This window comes from Diadema antillarum, unplaced genomic scaffold (assembly GCF_040938485.1).
Source record: "Diadema antillarum isolate AM-2024a unplaced genomic scaffold, OU_Dant_1.0 seq00000326_RagTag, whole genome shotgun sequence".
Taxonomy (NCBI): Eukaryota; Metazoa; Echinodermata; class Echinoidea; order Diadematoida; family Diadematidae; genus Diadema; species Diadema antillarum.
Genome location: NW_027271344.1, coordinates 1623346 through 1639713, shown reverse-complemented (window position 1 = coordinate 1639713; position 16368 = coordinate 1623346). Strand labels below are relative to the sequence as shown.

The 16368-nt window shown below is 38.2% G+C and overlaps 1 protein-coding gene across 1 annotated transcript in view; it reads right to left on the bottom strand.

The window, feature by feature from the left end:
* Positions 1-4767: 4767 nt before the first annotated feature.
* Positions 4768-16368, bottom strand: part of LOC139730660 (calcineurin subunit B type 2) — a 37558-nt gene continuing 25957 nt past the window's right edge. Inside the window, exons 4-6 of the mRNA XM_071641520.1 lie at positions 7504-7563; positions 5811-5995; positions 4768-4873 (exon numbers count right to left, since the gene is read on the bottom strand). Of these exons, the coding sequence (XP_071497621.1) occupies positions 4826-4873; positions 5811-5995; positions 7504-7563 (293 nt within the window). The 3' untranslated portion in view covers positions 4768-4825. The remainder of the gene's footprint in view (positions 4874-5810; positions 5996-7503; positions 7564-16368) is intronic.

The following is a 16368-nucleotide window of genomic DNA, read 5'->3' as shown; positions in this document are numbered from 1 at the left end:
TTTTTTTCTATTTATGAGACTTGATCACCAGATACATTCCATTTCTGCCCAGTACGTATATCCCTTTTCAACTACCTAATGACCTTTTTTTTGTTATCTGTCATTCCTTATAGTCATGGATAATTCACAATCCTTTATATGCCCAGCAAACAGGAGGCACTGCCAATGCCAATGTCTTACCACTAGAATTCAGTGCCATGTCAACAAGGATTTTAACTCATGTCCTTGTTATTTCAGATCGAGAATTCAACCACAAGACCACAACATCTCCACGGTTGTGAGGTTGCACGGTCTACTCATTTCACATGAATGTCTTGCAGGATGCTCTATGACTTTAAAACTTTTGTTATATTAATCACAGTCCTTAGTTTGTTTTGTTTTGTTTTTGTTTTTTTCTTGTCAATTTAGTAGATTTACAGCCTGGTGCATGCATGAGCAATGACAATTAAACGAGACTGGTTCGTTGTCAATTTGTCATGACGGTGAACTCTGCTCTGGTGTCAGCTGTACTAGCAAGCAGAACATTACAAAGTATGAATCATAATGTCTATAGATTCACCAAGATTTAATACCCATTAGAGCCTGTCAGCCATGAAACAGATTTACATAAATCACTTTTCTCCTGAAGGTCTTTAAGGGGTAAGTGTGCCAGGTGCAGCTTGCTCTCCGGCACTGCATCATGCCGGGGATCCAGCTCTGAAACTGCAGATTGTGTTCCACTGTGATATTTTGCATGGAAAACCCATGAACACGGACTGATATCCTGTATGCTGCACACAAGTTCGACTGACTGACCTACTCACTGTCTTCGAGAGATTGTCACAAGACCGCAGCAGCGACCCAACAACAGCCAAGATGTCACATGGCATGAAGCACAACTCTGTTCCTCCTCTTCTCTTCAAACTTTCTAATTCTAGAACTATCGTTGATTATAAAGTTTACACACACATGACAAGTTGCCATTGTAGTCTGACATGTATGATACAAATGATACTCGATAATGTCATTGTACACAAGCAATATTCAATTTTCAAAAAGAGCATATATACAAACATAATTCTCCATACAAGCGGTTAGATCATGTGTTACAGTATGATTATATATAAACAGCATAGCATGCACCGGCAACCCCTTACTTTAACAAGGTTGAAATCTCCAACCATTTGGGTCATTTGCTGGTTGTTTGTCACAGTTGGTTTGGATTATAACAATAATTATTTTGTTTCTCAGATATTCTTTGTCCCTTACAGTAAAATGAGCATTTCTGTGATAGATTTATTGGATAAAAAGCCTTTCTTTTCCACTAGATCAAGCAGAGCTTTCAACTATCATATGTTCTCATATAAAATCCTGTAATGGCATTATTTAGCAAGCTCAAGCTGACTCTTGAAGACAAATGGGACACATGTAGATTTTGATAGTAGCAAACATGAAGGATTGCAGGATATTTTGAATTTAACCTCAATCACATACTGTGCCTCTTTCTTTACCAGTGCCTTTGATATCAACATTCCTTGAATTTTAATCGGCATGCATTTATGGTTCTAAACAGTACAAAATAGCTTGAAAATTTGTTCAGATAAGATGACGGGTCGTTACAATTTGTTTAGAAAGAAGATATGCCATTTGTTCCCAAATTTCCACCAGTAGCAACAATTCATTCCACTGATGGAGAATTTTTAAACACAATCTATAATGTACCTTGCCACTAAAAACTCCACAGAAAAGGCTATAAGATTCTGTCAACATACCACCATTATCGAAACAGAAATCAGTTTCATATTACGGTATAACTTTTTTTTTCTTACATAATGGCAAGAATAACAAAGTTGACATTCGTAATGATGCTCAAATAAATGCCCCAACCCATCCCCTTCAACATAAGTATAAAAAAGGTCAGAAATGGAATTTACATGATGAGGCTAATCTGCTGCAGCTATTTCCAACTGATGTCGGGGGAGTGGGGAATGAAGTTTACAGACTGTACGCACTTCATCATACAGATACACACAGTACTCTAATCCCTTGTTTGACAACATGCTCCACTGACTCTGCGAGGAATTCTGGACAATGACTCTTTTTTTCTAATCTTTCACCGTCTCGAGAGCGGCTCAGCCTATGGCAGCCCTTATGTCCTTCTTGTCTATGGTCTAGACTGGCACTAAAATCTGAGGTGGCGGAGACTATGACGGAGCATGTTGGTCAAAGAAGAGATTGTTTTCTGCTTACATCACATGTAGCATTTTTCTTTCTTTCTTATTTTTCTGTTAATAATTGCAAAAGGCACCATTTCTGTTAACAGTAAAGTCCTCCAGAAGAAGTCATCTCACCACACACTGTTTGCTGCTTGTGGTACGGACTGTAGTAATGTGCTGCACCAAAGTATCGACAATACACTTTCGTGTGCAGCACCTATTGAGTCCAAGAAGTCATTTTGTGAATGTGTGTTTATGGGTGTGTGTGTGTGTGTGTGTGTGTGTTGGGGGGGGGGGGGGCTAGTGGGAGATGGGAAAGGGTGGGGAGACTGTAATTGGGAGACATACAAATAAAGGGTGTGTGAAAAGGCTCCTTCAAAAATTTTGTTGAACCTGCACTGGACAATGACATGCTTCCTTCTCCTCTACATTTGTTTTTTCATTTACATTGTCCAATCTTAATCATTCATCTACATGATAACAGAAATCAAAGGTTTACTCATATTTTTTTTGTTGCTCTCTGCATCGGGATTTCTAAGTACGATTACCAATTCTATACATTTTATAAAAAAATTCTGACTGGTTTGCTACAGTATTCATGAAAAAAAAGAAAGAAACTAGAGCACTGTGAAGCAGGCCATGAAACATTTACATAGTAAATGTGAGTGAAAATTCAAATACCACAAGTATCACTTGGCTTGAACAAAAATGCGACTGAACACAGCAGTAACGCTGCCTGACATGAAGTGAAATCATAATCAACAGCATTGAAGTTTCTGCGTCTTGGTGACAATTTTTGTGTGGACGGGAATGGTGCAGTGAAAAAGAAGCTATGTGGAGTGGTGTCTACAGGTGTTTCAGAATACTTTGCTTCTTTTGTTGGTTGGTGACTTTTTTGCCAAGTTAAAGGGATTAGAACTAATGCATTGAAGGAGTGCATATGAATGTTTACTGCTACTCTGCACTGGCATCACAAATCAGCATAGATTTTTTTTTTCTTTTTGTCTTTCATATGTGCTCTTAAATTGTTCACCATTTAGCCTGTACAGAGAAAAAAGAAACAAAAATTACAATTTCATATATTGCATACATATGTTATGAAAACAAAGAAAATGCTTTGTGAATCAAGTTCTATTGCCTATTTCATTTTACATTATTTCATTTTCTTTTCGTATGTTTTTTTTTCTTCTCAAGACTACAAATACACTCAAAGATTAGATGTAAAAATCATAAAAAGAAAGAACACAATTTGTCTTTACTAAAGCAAGGTATACAATACATCACGACCACACAGACTTTGGACTCATACAGATAAACTCCTTCATCTACCCGTATATATGAGAAAAATTAATGACACCAGTATAAGAACCCCACACTACAAACAGATTTTGAAAACCCAACTCTCATTTGGCTACTAATCACTACAGAGAGAGAGAAAGAGAGAGAAAAAAAAATGTTATGTACAGCTTGTAAGGGAACATGGCTACTCTTTCTGTAATATTACATCATACACAAATACAATGCTATTTCTATGATATTACACAGAGGGAGAAATTGGACGAACGAAGTTTTTGGGAAAAACCAGAAAGTTTCATTTCACATCACCCACAGTTCAATAGGTGTAACATTGGAGTATCATGACTTATTTGATAGCATCTATTATTAAGATGCATAGCAGGAGAAACTCCATTCCACCTATTAGGGGAGGGAAAACCACATATAGCTTTTGAAAAATGAGTAATTTTGAGTAATAATTTTGTTCCATTATTGCTTATCCTAACACTTCTTCACAGCAGGACAAGGGGAAAATTTTGAAGCTGAGATTAAAAAAGAAAGAAAGAAAGAAGTCATAATTTCTGGTTTGTGTATGTGGGTAGGAAAAGCATAGAAAAAAAAAAAATCTCTATAATGCTTCCAGTATTTTCACTTCTGACAGGAGCCAGATAATTCTTGTTAGAATGCTACAAGCTAACGTCCAGTCTCAGGGCTGTCAGCCACTGCTCACACGGCAGCCCTTTGTTCTCTTGGCTCTCCTTTGCACATTACAGGTTGCATCTTCCAGGATGTAGCTTGAAGAAGAAGATGCACCTACAGCAGACGTCAGGAGCTTTTTACCAAGAGGGGGGCGGGGCACACATCACCCCTCATTCCCTAAAAATGTAAAGGTGTATTGGCTGATATGTTGTACCACTTCCAGCACAGTCAACACCTCAATATCAGTGGCCTCCATAGATCAGCCTTCTCCTCAATGGCCAATTTTTGCTTCTGTCCACTTAACTACAAAATGTACAAAGAAAAAAGGTCTCTGTGGAGCACGGGGTATTGTGGGTAGTTGCTAAAGTTTGAGTTAGGATTGGGAGGTATTTATAAAAGGAGCCATCGGCAACTCAGTGTTTGGGCGTTTTCCTCTCTTCTTCCATTCTCTAGGTTTATATACATCTACGTTCTACTTTCCAACGTTGCATTGAAGATAACACAAAGTAAAACAAGTTGAGCAACAGAGCAAGAGATAGAAAGAGAGAAAGAAAGAGACAAGAGAGATTGAGAGAGAGAGAGAGGGAAAAAGATGTGATAGGAGGAGAGGGGCGGGGAAATCCCCTGCAGCCACTACGTGGATACATTGGGAGGGGCTATACATCGACGACAACCTTCTGGTGAATGTCTGTGTTTGCGACCACCTGGAGCAACGAGAGACAGAGAGAAAAGGCCAAATCCAAAATTACCACTGATGCTGAGTTTGAAAAGGTCCTGGATGCTCTGCTGTTCTTTTCAGCCTATATCAATGCTGGTATATTGAATCAATGAGCAAATACAGATTTTCTTACATTTCTGCTTTGAACGTTCTTAAGATATAAATGCAATGACACAAGGAACTACAAAACATTGGCATGTCAACTCAAGAATTCAATTAGAAATAACCTTCATCTTCATCATTGCTACTTTTCAATTGTTTTAGTTTAAATGTACTTTCAACAGCTTCTGGTCTCATATTGGTCTTGAGAATGTCTCACAGGGAAAAAAAAAATGGCTGCATATTTTCTGAACTGAGGTCATGGAGTTTTTGGATGCCAGATGTGGTCTGGTTCCATGTTACCACCCCATTTGAAACACGCACAGCTTTAAAAAGTCAGCCTACACTACAGTGCATTACAGTCTTGGGGCAACACATTCAATGAGACTGGAAACAGCACACAGTAAGTCTCATGTGTGTCAACTTCAACCTTGAAATATACCATACTTTGAAGAGAGCACTCCACCTAAAAAGTATACATATTTCTCCCAATTTACCAACCAAAGAAAGTACAAACGGGGTAAAAAAAAATTAAATAATGCTGTCAAGGATTTAGCATAGTTTTTGCGAATATCACAATTGGATGGGAATTTCAGATTACACAAAACCATAACAAAATCTATGTCAGTATATGAAACTCACTTTGATTTAATTATTTTGATTTTCACAGAGCCATAAAACTTTGATCAGACTCAGATTTAGCATAACTTATATCAATATATCAAAAGATATAAGAGTAAAAAAAGAAATTAAACTGAAAAATTGTGGAGGAAAAAAAAAACAAGAAGAAAGAAAAAAGAAGGGGCACACCCCTGAAAACTCACATTGCAGAATTCTTCATAGGAGATCTTGCCATCACCATCCATGTCGGCATTGGTGATGGTCTTGTCCACGATCTGCTGCAGTTGGGTGTCCTTGAGGTTGGAACCCACCATCATCTTCAGGACTTGGAAGAGCTCCCCGTTGGAGATGTAGCCATCACGGTCCATGTCGTAAATGTTGAAGAAAACTGCAAGGTGCAATGGGGATGTAAGCGACAAAATTGAAGCCAATAAGCTCACACTCTCATAAACCTAATGTCTCAAGAGCTGCAGAAGATTGTGACTCCAGTGCCTCTCACTATGTTTTTTTTTTTTCTTTTCAATTTTTAGATATACTAGTATTCTTTTGGTTTGCATTTATTCCGTGTTTCAAGCAAGAATGTAGGCACTGGTACCAGGGGCTTCATGCACATTCACAAATTCCTGTGGATGCAAATGAAAGATTCTTGTCTAAATATCACATACAGTCAAACCTGCCTCAGTAAATAGTGGCAACTTGTCTATAGCAGCCACTTGCACATATACGGCTACTGTAAAATTCCCTGAGAAAAAAGCTGCGTCAAAACCCCTGCGCATAGTGGTCACCTGTCTTCAAAACATGTATCCAACAGTATACTTTAACCTGTAAATAGTGGTCACAGACCCATACGGAGTCAAAGGTGAGTCAATAATTCAGCATGTTTTGTGCTTTCTACCTGTGCCAGTCATGCATGGTGAACAGTTCAAAAAGCATTCTCCCACCATTCTCACATAGTAATGTACTCATAAAAAGCATAAAAAGCTTGCTTTCTGCATGCACACTCATGTGCAATAATGTGATCATACAAAGTCATTTTCAATGCATGAAACACTTGTATATTTATACACACACATGGACATGTTTGCCAGACACACAAAATGTCAGAGAACCTGTCTATAGTGGCCACCTGTCTATAAAGGCCACTCTTTTTATCTCCCTTGGGTGGCTGCTACAGACAGATTTGACTGTATTGAAGTAGGATAAGGAGCTATGAAGGAAGTAGGATAAGAAGCTATAGGATAAGCTTCTGGATCATAGCCACCTATTAATGGAACAGAAGGGTCCTTCAGGGAAATAAACTTCCTGATAACTTCATCACGTTCTTGAAGATTATGATTTACAAATTTGCATCAATGATCATAAAGTAAATATTGTTTGGTCTGATACCTGACAAACACTGCTACACAGGTATGATAGGGATGAATTGGGAAAATCAAAGCCTACATTCTCTTTCAACACCTGGGAGGAAGTCATGACATGACATGTACAATGTATGACAAATGATTTGTTTCATTATAAATGGCTCTAAAATGATACAATACTGATGAAAATGTGAACACTAAGCCTGCACATTCTGTCAACAGCGCCCTCACTCGAGAAAAACTGGCACATAGCTATCATCCTTGTAACTTTCACAATCTGTAAAAGCCATCTAATTTGTGTTCCCATCATAAATGACTGGCCTCCCTGCTTGACACCGCCAATGCACACGACATCCAGGGTGATATATCAGTTTAATGATTAGACTACTGGTATGAAAACAGCTGGAAAAACTAACACACACAACACAAATCATTAAGCAATGTTGTTGTTTTTTAATGGAAGACATGCAGTGTTGGAATGAAAATAACTTAGGATATGGTGAATTATACCACAGTAAATAACAATGATACTCACATCTAAGTTTTGACTCCTTGTCCCCCTTTACACTGAACTGTGATACACCCTGGATGAATTCTGGAGGTGGAGAAAAACAAACAAACAAATGACACCTAATATATTGTTAGTCTAAAAAAAAAGGACCTAATATAACACACTGTTACAGGAAATCTTCCACAACATGTACAACAAAATGTGAGTACTTCTACAGCAGGTATTGGTCTAGTACTAGCAGGAATTAATGAAAAAATGCAATTAAAAAAATGTATATTTTAAAATGTACAATGTATGTAACAGTTTCTCTCCAAGCTAAATGGAATTACTTTGACAACTGTTTCTCTGACATGACATATTCATATATTTTTTTCCTCCCAAAATGTTCATGTGAAGACTATACTTAAATTGAGAACCTTCTTCTACTTACATTATATTCAATACTTGTACTCGATGACACGGGCTTAGCAAGTTCAAGAGCCATAATGCATATTTGTTTTTGTTTTAGTTTTTTATAATGCAAATGTGGCATGTTTCTGTAGGTACAGGAAATACTGTGCACTACAAATATTCAAATTAAACCACATCCATCTGAAATAGGGTAACAGCAATGGCTCTTTCCTGAAAAAGGTCTTTATTCCCACACTATTTTCAACCTTTCATCTGTTCCATCATCTTCTTCTCCCCGCTCCCTCCATATGAAAGGTCAATATTTTAATATGAACATCGTAGCCTGCACTGCCATCATCTGATGGAGTAATCCATAAATCAAATCAGTTTTTGCTCATTAGCATGGCACTGTTATACTTATTGGTTTTAGGGATCATGGAAAAGAAGGCAAATTTTCAACCTTGCAAGTATTACCTTGGTTTATGTATTTTATGAAGAATAAAAGGAAAAGACACAAAAAAAAAATGCAACAAAATGATTATATTGTAATCTTCATCACAGTTGTCAGTGTCATAGTAAACTTAATCTAAACCTTCCTCCTTTCCACTGATTTTTCTTCCGTCTTTCTCTCTCTCCACCTCTTTCTCTTCTACCTTCAAGCACACATCATGCATTTAGAAAGATTTAGGTTCACCTTTTCTGCTTTTAGAATTTGGGAAAAATCCTTCTAAGGGACAATTCTCTGGGATCTACTATCTTTTATTCAACCCAAACTAATCATTGCTGTTCACTCAAGTTAGTCATTCAAGTCAGTAATTGCTATCCCATATTTTCCAGCATGTGCAATTTGTTTACTACCTTTTGCAAAAAGCAAGACAAAACAAAATAAAACACAAAAAAACTGTCTATTTGTTGAGTTGGTACAAAGTAATCTTATCATGCTTACTGAGCAAGGTCACGTACTTACTTCATGAGTGCTATTTGATTTGGTTATTGCTTCTTTTTCTCCTTTCACAGGATTTTCCTTCCATCATATTTGGACAAATTACAGACCAAAGGACTTATTAAGAAAAAGACACCTATCATACAAACTATAAAGAAGAATAGGCAAAATAAAAGGTATTATGACTTTCCTCTGTAAGCTAAGGCAATGGTGTGATATTAAAATATCATATATATTATTCAGATGTGAAATGCCACACACATGTGACATTTAATGGAATAGGGAAGATTTATGTGTGGGGGTGCCCATTTTCTGGAGGGTGTGAGGGCGTGCTCTTTGGTACATTGAATGAGTTTACACACACACCAGAGCAGCACTTGATGATTTCACAGTCAGGCACTCGAGAAATTGTAATATATTCCTATTTTCACATTTTTTTTTTCTTTCATCACGACGGGTTCTGCCAGAAGTTAACAATTATTAAGACATTTTTCACATTTATATGATGCAAGATGAATTATGAATGAATTTGAACCACAGCTGCCTGCCACCAAGGAATGCTATCACCATGTTTGCAATCAATAATTACACTGTGACTTTCCACATAGTCTTTGCACCGGGAACACTTCCATGAATGCCGCTTACACCTCTAATGACATACAGAAAAGTGAAAAAAGTGGCATAAAAATGTGAAAAGAGAGAAATACGGGCAAAGTGGAAGGAATTGTGAACCCAACCCTCACCACATACAGTGTGTCTCCATCTCCAGTGACTGCAAGACTGATGTATTCTTTTGACACTTTAACTTCCTTAATATATTGTCAAAAGAGTAAGTCCAAATGATGGTCCTTCAAAACAATAACTTTCCTCTATATCACTGCCAGAACAGCTGTATGAAGAGTTATAAATACAAAAAATCACCATGGGATATCAATTTTACTTTATACATGAGATATTTGAGATTGAAGCTGCTGATAAACCACAAGATTATTAAAATATATGTGATAATTTTAACAAATACACATGTATCTTCAAAATATTTGTTATATAACAAGTGAATTAATTAAGCATCATTGAAATGATTCAATTTTTCTCTATTTGAAGATGACCTTACTTTAAAAAGTTTGAAAATGGTGTTTATTGGTTTTTGTATTGGTTTTTTAAATTCAAACTCTTCATGTATGCATTGTGCATTACATGTCATATTTTTTTTAATTAAAGAGACGCAACAGCTGCAGCCTCCACTAAAGATAGACACTATACTTTTACCATATTATGCAATCAGACAACGTCTGTGCAGGACACAATGCACTGTGAATCACATGCAAGCATTTTCCTCCTTTTTTTTTTCTCCACACACATGTCACACTGATTAGAAATAATGTGGTTGGAGGCGAGTTATATGAGGAAGGGCAAGCATGAAGACAGTGTTGCTCAGTCTTGGAACAAGACTTTACTTCAAAGAGGAAAAGGTCAGTGAGGTGCAGGCAGGCAACAGAGACACAGTAAAGGTTATAGGGGCAAAGATGGGAATCCACTCTGGCAAGGAGTAAGTGGTGTGTGAGAGGTGTATACATTATATGCTCATGATGTGAGGATCAGAGTTGGAGGACGGACGAAAAAAAAACAAAAAAACACCAATAACGGGGAGGAGCAGGGAAAGACAATAGGAAGGAGCAGAGATAGGCACAGGGACGGATTAGTGATAGGCAGAGGGGAGTAGGAGAAATATACACAGGGGAGGAGCAGTATTAGGCAAAAAGAGAGGCAGAGAAAGGCACATGGGAGGAGCAGAGATACATAAGCACAGGGGATGAGCTGAAATAGGCACAGGGAGGAGCTCAGAGATGGGCAAAGGGGAGGAGCTGAGATTGGCACAGGGGAGGAGCAGAGATGGGCAACAGGGAGATTGGCACAGGGGAGGAGCAGGGAAAGGGAGTAGTGATAGGGAGGAGCAGAGATAGGCTTGGGGGAGGAGCAGGGTTAGTGGGAAGGAACAGAGATAAGCACTGGGCAGGAGAAATGAGACACATAGGCACAAAGGAGGAGTATGGAAAGACAGTGGGGGAGAGCATAAGCCCTTTTTACACTTGTGTTTCTTAACCCCATACTTTCTCTGACCCAGGACTATCGTTAGTCCCGTACCAATTTTTTCAGCATTTTACACTCGCCATTAAATCCCGTACTAAGCTCTTGTCCTGGGCTAAGGAGAAAATTGACCTTTTTACACTCATATTTTTTAGTCCCGTACTTTCCAAACCACATGAATATTCATGATTACGCTGTGCACTGTACAAATACACGCATGCACCGGCAGCACTTGATTACCTCGTTTCTGATTGGTCAGTGGGGGGTCGGACTTCGTCTCCGACGCTTAGCCCCGGATTATTTTTTCGTTCTGTTTACACTCGCTTGCTTGGCACTGCAATTGCGGTGCTAACCCTGCTATTTTGCAGGGCCAGATAGTACGGGATTATTGGTGGGGCTAGCCTACTTTGGCAAAAACAAGTGTAAACAGAAAGTGGGCTAAGGAAAGTCCGGTACCAACGGTGGGGCTAAGCCCCCCCCCCCCCCCCCAGCCCCACCGTTTGTACGGGACTAAGCAAAATTTTGCAAGTGTAAAAAGCCCTATAGAGAGGCACAGTGCAGGAGAGGGTTTGACGCAAGGGTGGAGCAGAGATAGGCACAGTACACATTATTTCCATACAGCACATGATTTTCATCTTGGTAGAGTTTTGCGTGACAAAACAAAATAAGGTCAAGCCATCTGTGGGAGATCAATTGTTCTGGTCACAGCACCAATGAATCTCAAAGTAGAACATTCCCAGATAACATATTCCACTCCATGAGTAGAACCCAGGTAGGATAGTAGATATCACTCATATCTTTTCTTTCAAGCACAGCTGGGATAAGAACGGCTTCTGTCTCAGTTTTCACAGACAAAATCATTTCTGTGCACACACACACACACACACACACACATACATATATGTACACAAGAAATAAACCTGAATAAAAATAATCCTGTGCCTTATAAATTCTTGTAAATTATAACATCAGATTCATCAATCATCACCCTGCACACTGGGTAGATCATTCCCGCGCCACCCACATGTCTTACGATATGAATAACGGCAACATGACAGACACTAATTGCTAACTCGCACACTGAAATGAAACTAGCGAGCAAAATGCCTGCTATTCGAAGCTGAATAAGTGTGGGATGATGGCCTGGAGAAAATTCTTAAAGGCAACATGAAATAAAGATGGATGGAATTGAAATAAACAACATATACAAACCACTTATTTGTCACTGAGTGAGTGATTGATTTTCATTCAAACTTGAAAAGGTCAGCAATGTATCATGCACACATTTGGTACCGCTACAACTGTAACTGTGCATATTCCTTTGATTTGTCACAAAGAGAGAGAGAGAGAGAGAGAGAGGAAAGAAGATCTGTGGGTGGAAAAAAAAATATTCAGCAATTTTCCTTTGCTTCTGAATTCCGACTGGGGACAAAAATAAAGGATGAGGATGAAAGATTGAAACAAAATCATTTCCAGATAATGACATATGTGGGAGTTAAAGATGGAGTATAAATAATTGCATTGTTCTGTTTTCTATTTTGTGCTGGTGAGAAAGGGGTCATAAAAACTATATCTTGTCTAAAAACGGCAAGAACAGCACTTGACTACACCACATAATCTTTAAAATTTGACCTGAAGCATTTTTCCCCTTAAAAAAAAATTGCACAGAATAATGAATTATAAGGAGTAATAAAGAGCAAAGATCTAACGGTCTTTTTCTGGCCATTTTCCCCAAATCCTGAGATTCAAGTCTAAATGTCACGAAAGAGAGCGCATTTCAGCCTCATATCCCAAAACACTGTTGCTTTAAATAAACCTGAATGTGGGATTTTACTGTAAACAGCAAGGCACACAGCTGTTCTCATATCCCCATTGATCACACTAATCTCTAGTAAGAATATTTTGATGCCACACTCCTTCCAGCACAGAAATCATTTTTTTCTTATATAGGCCTATATACACTGAGTATGTATGGATAGACACTAACTGGCACATTGTGTCAATTCAACTTTCATCCAGTTGGAAGGACAGATCATTGATCACTGAACACAATTTCAAATATATGCAAGATTGGTATTATAGCTGATCCAATTATCTGAGCCCTTTCATGCACAGGGCTGGCTTAAGCAAAGACAAGCTGCAGTATTTGCTGCAAAAATAAACTAGAAATGTCGCTATGGCGACTGATGCCTCCGCCATAATGCATGATTCTCCCAATAGGCGTATAGTACAATGTCTTCACAATATGTGATCCATGACAGTTTCACATAATTGGCAAAATATTGAAATGACAGGTTTATCAGAAATGTTGTGTGGGTTTGTTATAATTTTCTAAGAGTGCAGGCACACATATTTGGGGACTTGAGAATTTTTACTTGAATTCTGACGGACCTTTTTATAAGTTTATGCATTGGGTAATTTCCAAGGTATGAAGAAAGAGTGTAAATGACGGTACAAAATAGATTTATTTATTTATTTATTTATTTTATTTATTTATCTTTCTTTTTTTTTTTTTTTGGGGGGGGGGCATTGAAACCTGGCCTTTGACCCACAACCTTTGACCTTTGACCTTCTGGCTCGAAATTTCCTGGAGAATCTCCATTAGGTAATGCATGTATCAAGTTTTGAAACTAATAATGCAAGCATTGCATATGAGGGAAATAGTAACATTTTGAGGAGTTGACCTTGACCTTTGACCCCTGACTATTGACCCATGACCCATGACCCCTAAATTCTCTAGATAATCCCTGCCAGTCAGTACATGCATATGTACCAAGTTCCACGAAGATCATTGAACCATTTGCGAGAAAAGTGATATTGCAACATTTTCATCTAACCTTTGACCTTTTGACCTTTGACCTTATGACATGAAACTCTCTCTGGAGAATCTTTACGCAGTAGTACATGTCCACACCAAGTTTCAAGAAAATACCTTTGGGCATTGCATAGATATGGGGGAAATTGCAACATTTGTAGCATTTTACCTTGACCTTTTGACCTTTGACCTCTCGCCAATGTCACTAAAATCTACTCAACTAATTGTCCCATCATACATCATCCTTGGACCAAGTTTGGTGAAAGCTGCTTCATCCAGTTTTGAGTTATCACATAAACAGATAAATTTTAGGATTTGACCTTGATCTTTGACCTTTGACCTCTGTCTGATTTCACTGAAAAACTAATCAAGTAATTGTCCCATCATACATCATCCTCCAACAAAGTTTGGTGAAATTTGCTCCATCTAGTCTTGAGTTATCGCGTAAACAGATACAATTTCATGATTTGACCTTGACCTTTGACCTTTAGCCGATTTCACCCCAAATCTAATCAAATAATTGCCCTATCATACTTCATACTTGGACCAAGTTTGGTAAAATTCCAGTAAATATTACTCAAGTTATCGCGTAAACGAAAGCGGACGGACGTACGACGTAACGGACCGAAAACATAATGCCTCCGGCACCACTTCGTGGCGGAGGCATAAAAAGGTACAGAACATGATGTCAGCTTTGTAACCACCTTAAGACATAACAAAACAAAACTCGAAACAAAACAAAATCTATGATCAAGATTCCATGACAAGGGTACAAGACAGCTATATCTGCAAAATCTTTCCTGGCTTTACTATATCAACAATATTGTTGGAAATCAATTTGCTGTACTGTTTACGAGGAAGAATTTTCAGTTGGTAGCCATAGGTAAAAATAATGCATAATTTTAAATCTCTCTCTCTAAAACACACAACACACAAACACAGGCAAAAATTCCATGAAAATACCTCTGCCTTCCATCACTGCACCATGCATTCCTCTGAAATTTCTTGAAGAGGAATGCACTCAAGTTCCAAACCATTACGTTTTGTACATGTCAGCGGTAAATCCTGCCCTCTGAATAATGCAACTCAATTGGTTCAAAACTTATGTTTCATATTCCCCCGAGGTACTCAAAAGAAGCTGCCAGATGAGATCATGAATGGCGTGTCTCTTGAGGTCACGGCATACACAGCTCTTAAGTCTGTCGCAGTCAAGGACATGCAAATCCCAGACAACTCCCGGAAAGGTGGAAGGGCAGCTCCTTGTCGCATACCCTCTCCTTCGTCGTCGTCGCTAGGAAATAAGAAATCAGCCATGCCCAATGGTGGTCAAGTCGAAAATAAAGGGTCGCTGTGGGGCGAGCCACAATGCTATGAGCTTAACTACAGGAGCCTGCACAGGCAAACTGCCTTGACATACAGTCAGAAATCACTTGTCAATCTGGCAGTGTTGAACATGCTCGTTTTCTTTTTGTTTACAATGTAATGAAACAAGTTTGTTATGATTCAATTTGATGTCAATAGCCATTTTATAGTAACCACTTGACTGATGACTGTTTCTTGTTACTTTTTTTTTTTGGGGGGGGGGGGGGGATGCCCAAGAATGCAAAATGCATTTATATCAAACAGTGACCGCCTTCAACAAGCACATTATGTGACAATCATCATATGTCATTAGTTTGCATCACAGTTGATTGTGTGCTGTGAAAATTTGACTTTGACACTTTTGACATTATCTCAAAACATTGACACAATCAGAGAACTTGGCTGTTTGTTTTTTTTCTCACCCCTCTTGATTCTCAAACTTGAAAGAAGAATACATGAAAACGCAGATACAAATTGTACACAGATAGAATAAGTCCTGTGTCCTTAGCAATTAAGAGAATTTACAAGGTACCTTTTACAGAGAAAGTGGTTGTGAAAATTCAGTGAAACCAACGGTAAAAGATGAAAAGGAATAGGAGTGAAATGATTTATGATTATTACTACTGCTGTGGGGTTCAAACCAATACATAATCATGATAAAATTTGAAAATAGGAAGTTTGGCACAGTGAGTGCTATCATACAGTTGTAATCATGTGTAAGTTACTGTAACACTGTAAGACTACGATAGTAATTTTCAGGAGCCCATATGAAACAGTGTCTAGTAAATTGCACAGTGATCATCAAAGAGCATAATTTTATTTCTTGGCTTGTGCTCAAAGTTCTCTACTCCTTTAGTTTTGTAATTTGAAATACTTCAAATTACAGTTGTACTTTTTTTTCTCCAGGTGAATTCTCTCCATGTATAAAAAAAAATACATATTCAATCACTACTAGGAAAACGAAATTAGCATAAACAGTTTTGAAAAAGACTGACATAAAAAAAAAATGCACACATATTAGGCTCTGGGAATTTTGTCTTTGCTAAAAACAACAAAAACAGATAACTTGAAAACAAACTCCTTGTCAGATACATTTACACCCACAGATTGTTTACCGCAGTTCTTCTTAATGCAACAGGCAAAACACGAAGCAGTGCCGGAGGCAAGGTTTATGGGATGCGGTTTGGTGGCTCTTTCACTATCATGCATTTTGCAAGCCTGCATCAGTGATAATACCTCAAACTTGAGATATGTCTCCCCCTCCACCCCCTCCCATACTAAATGCAAAATT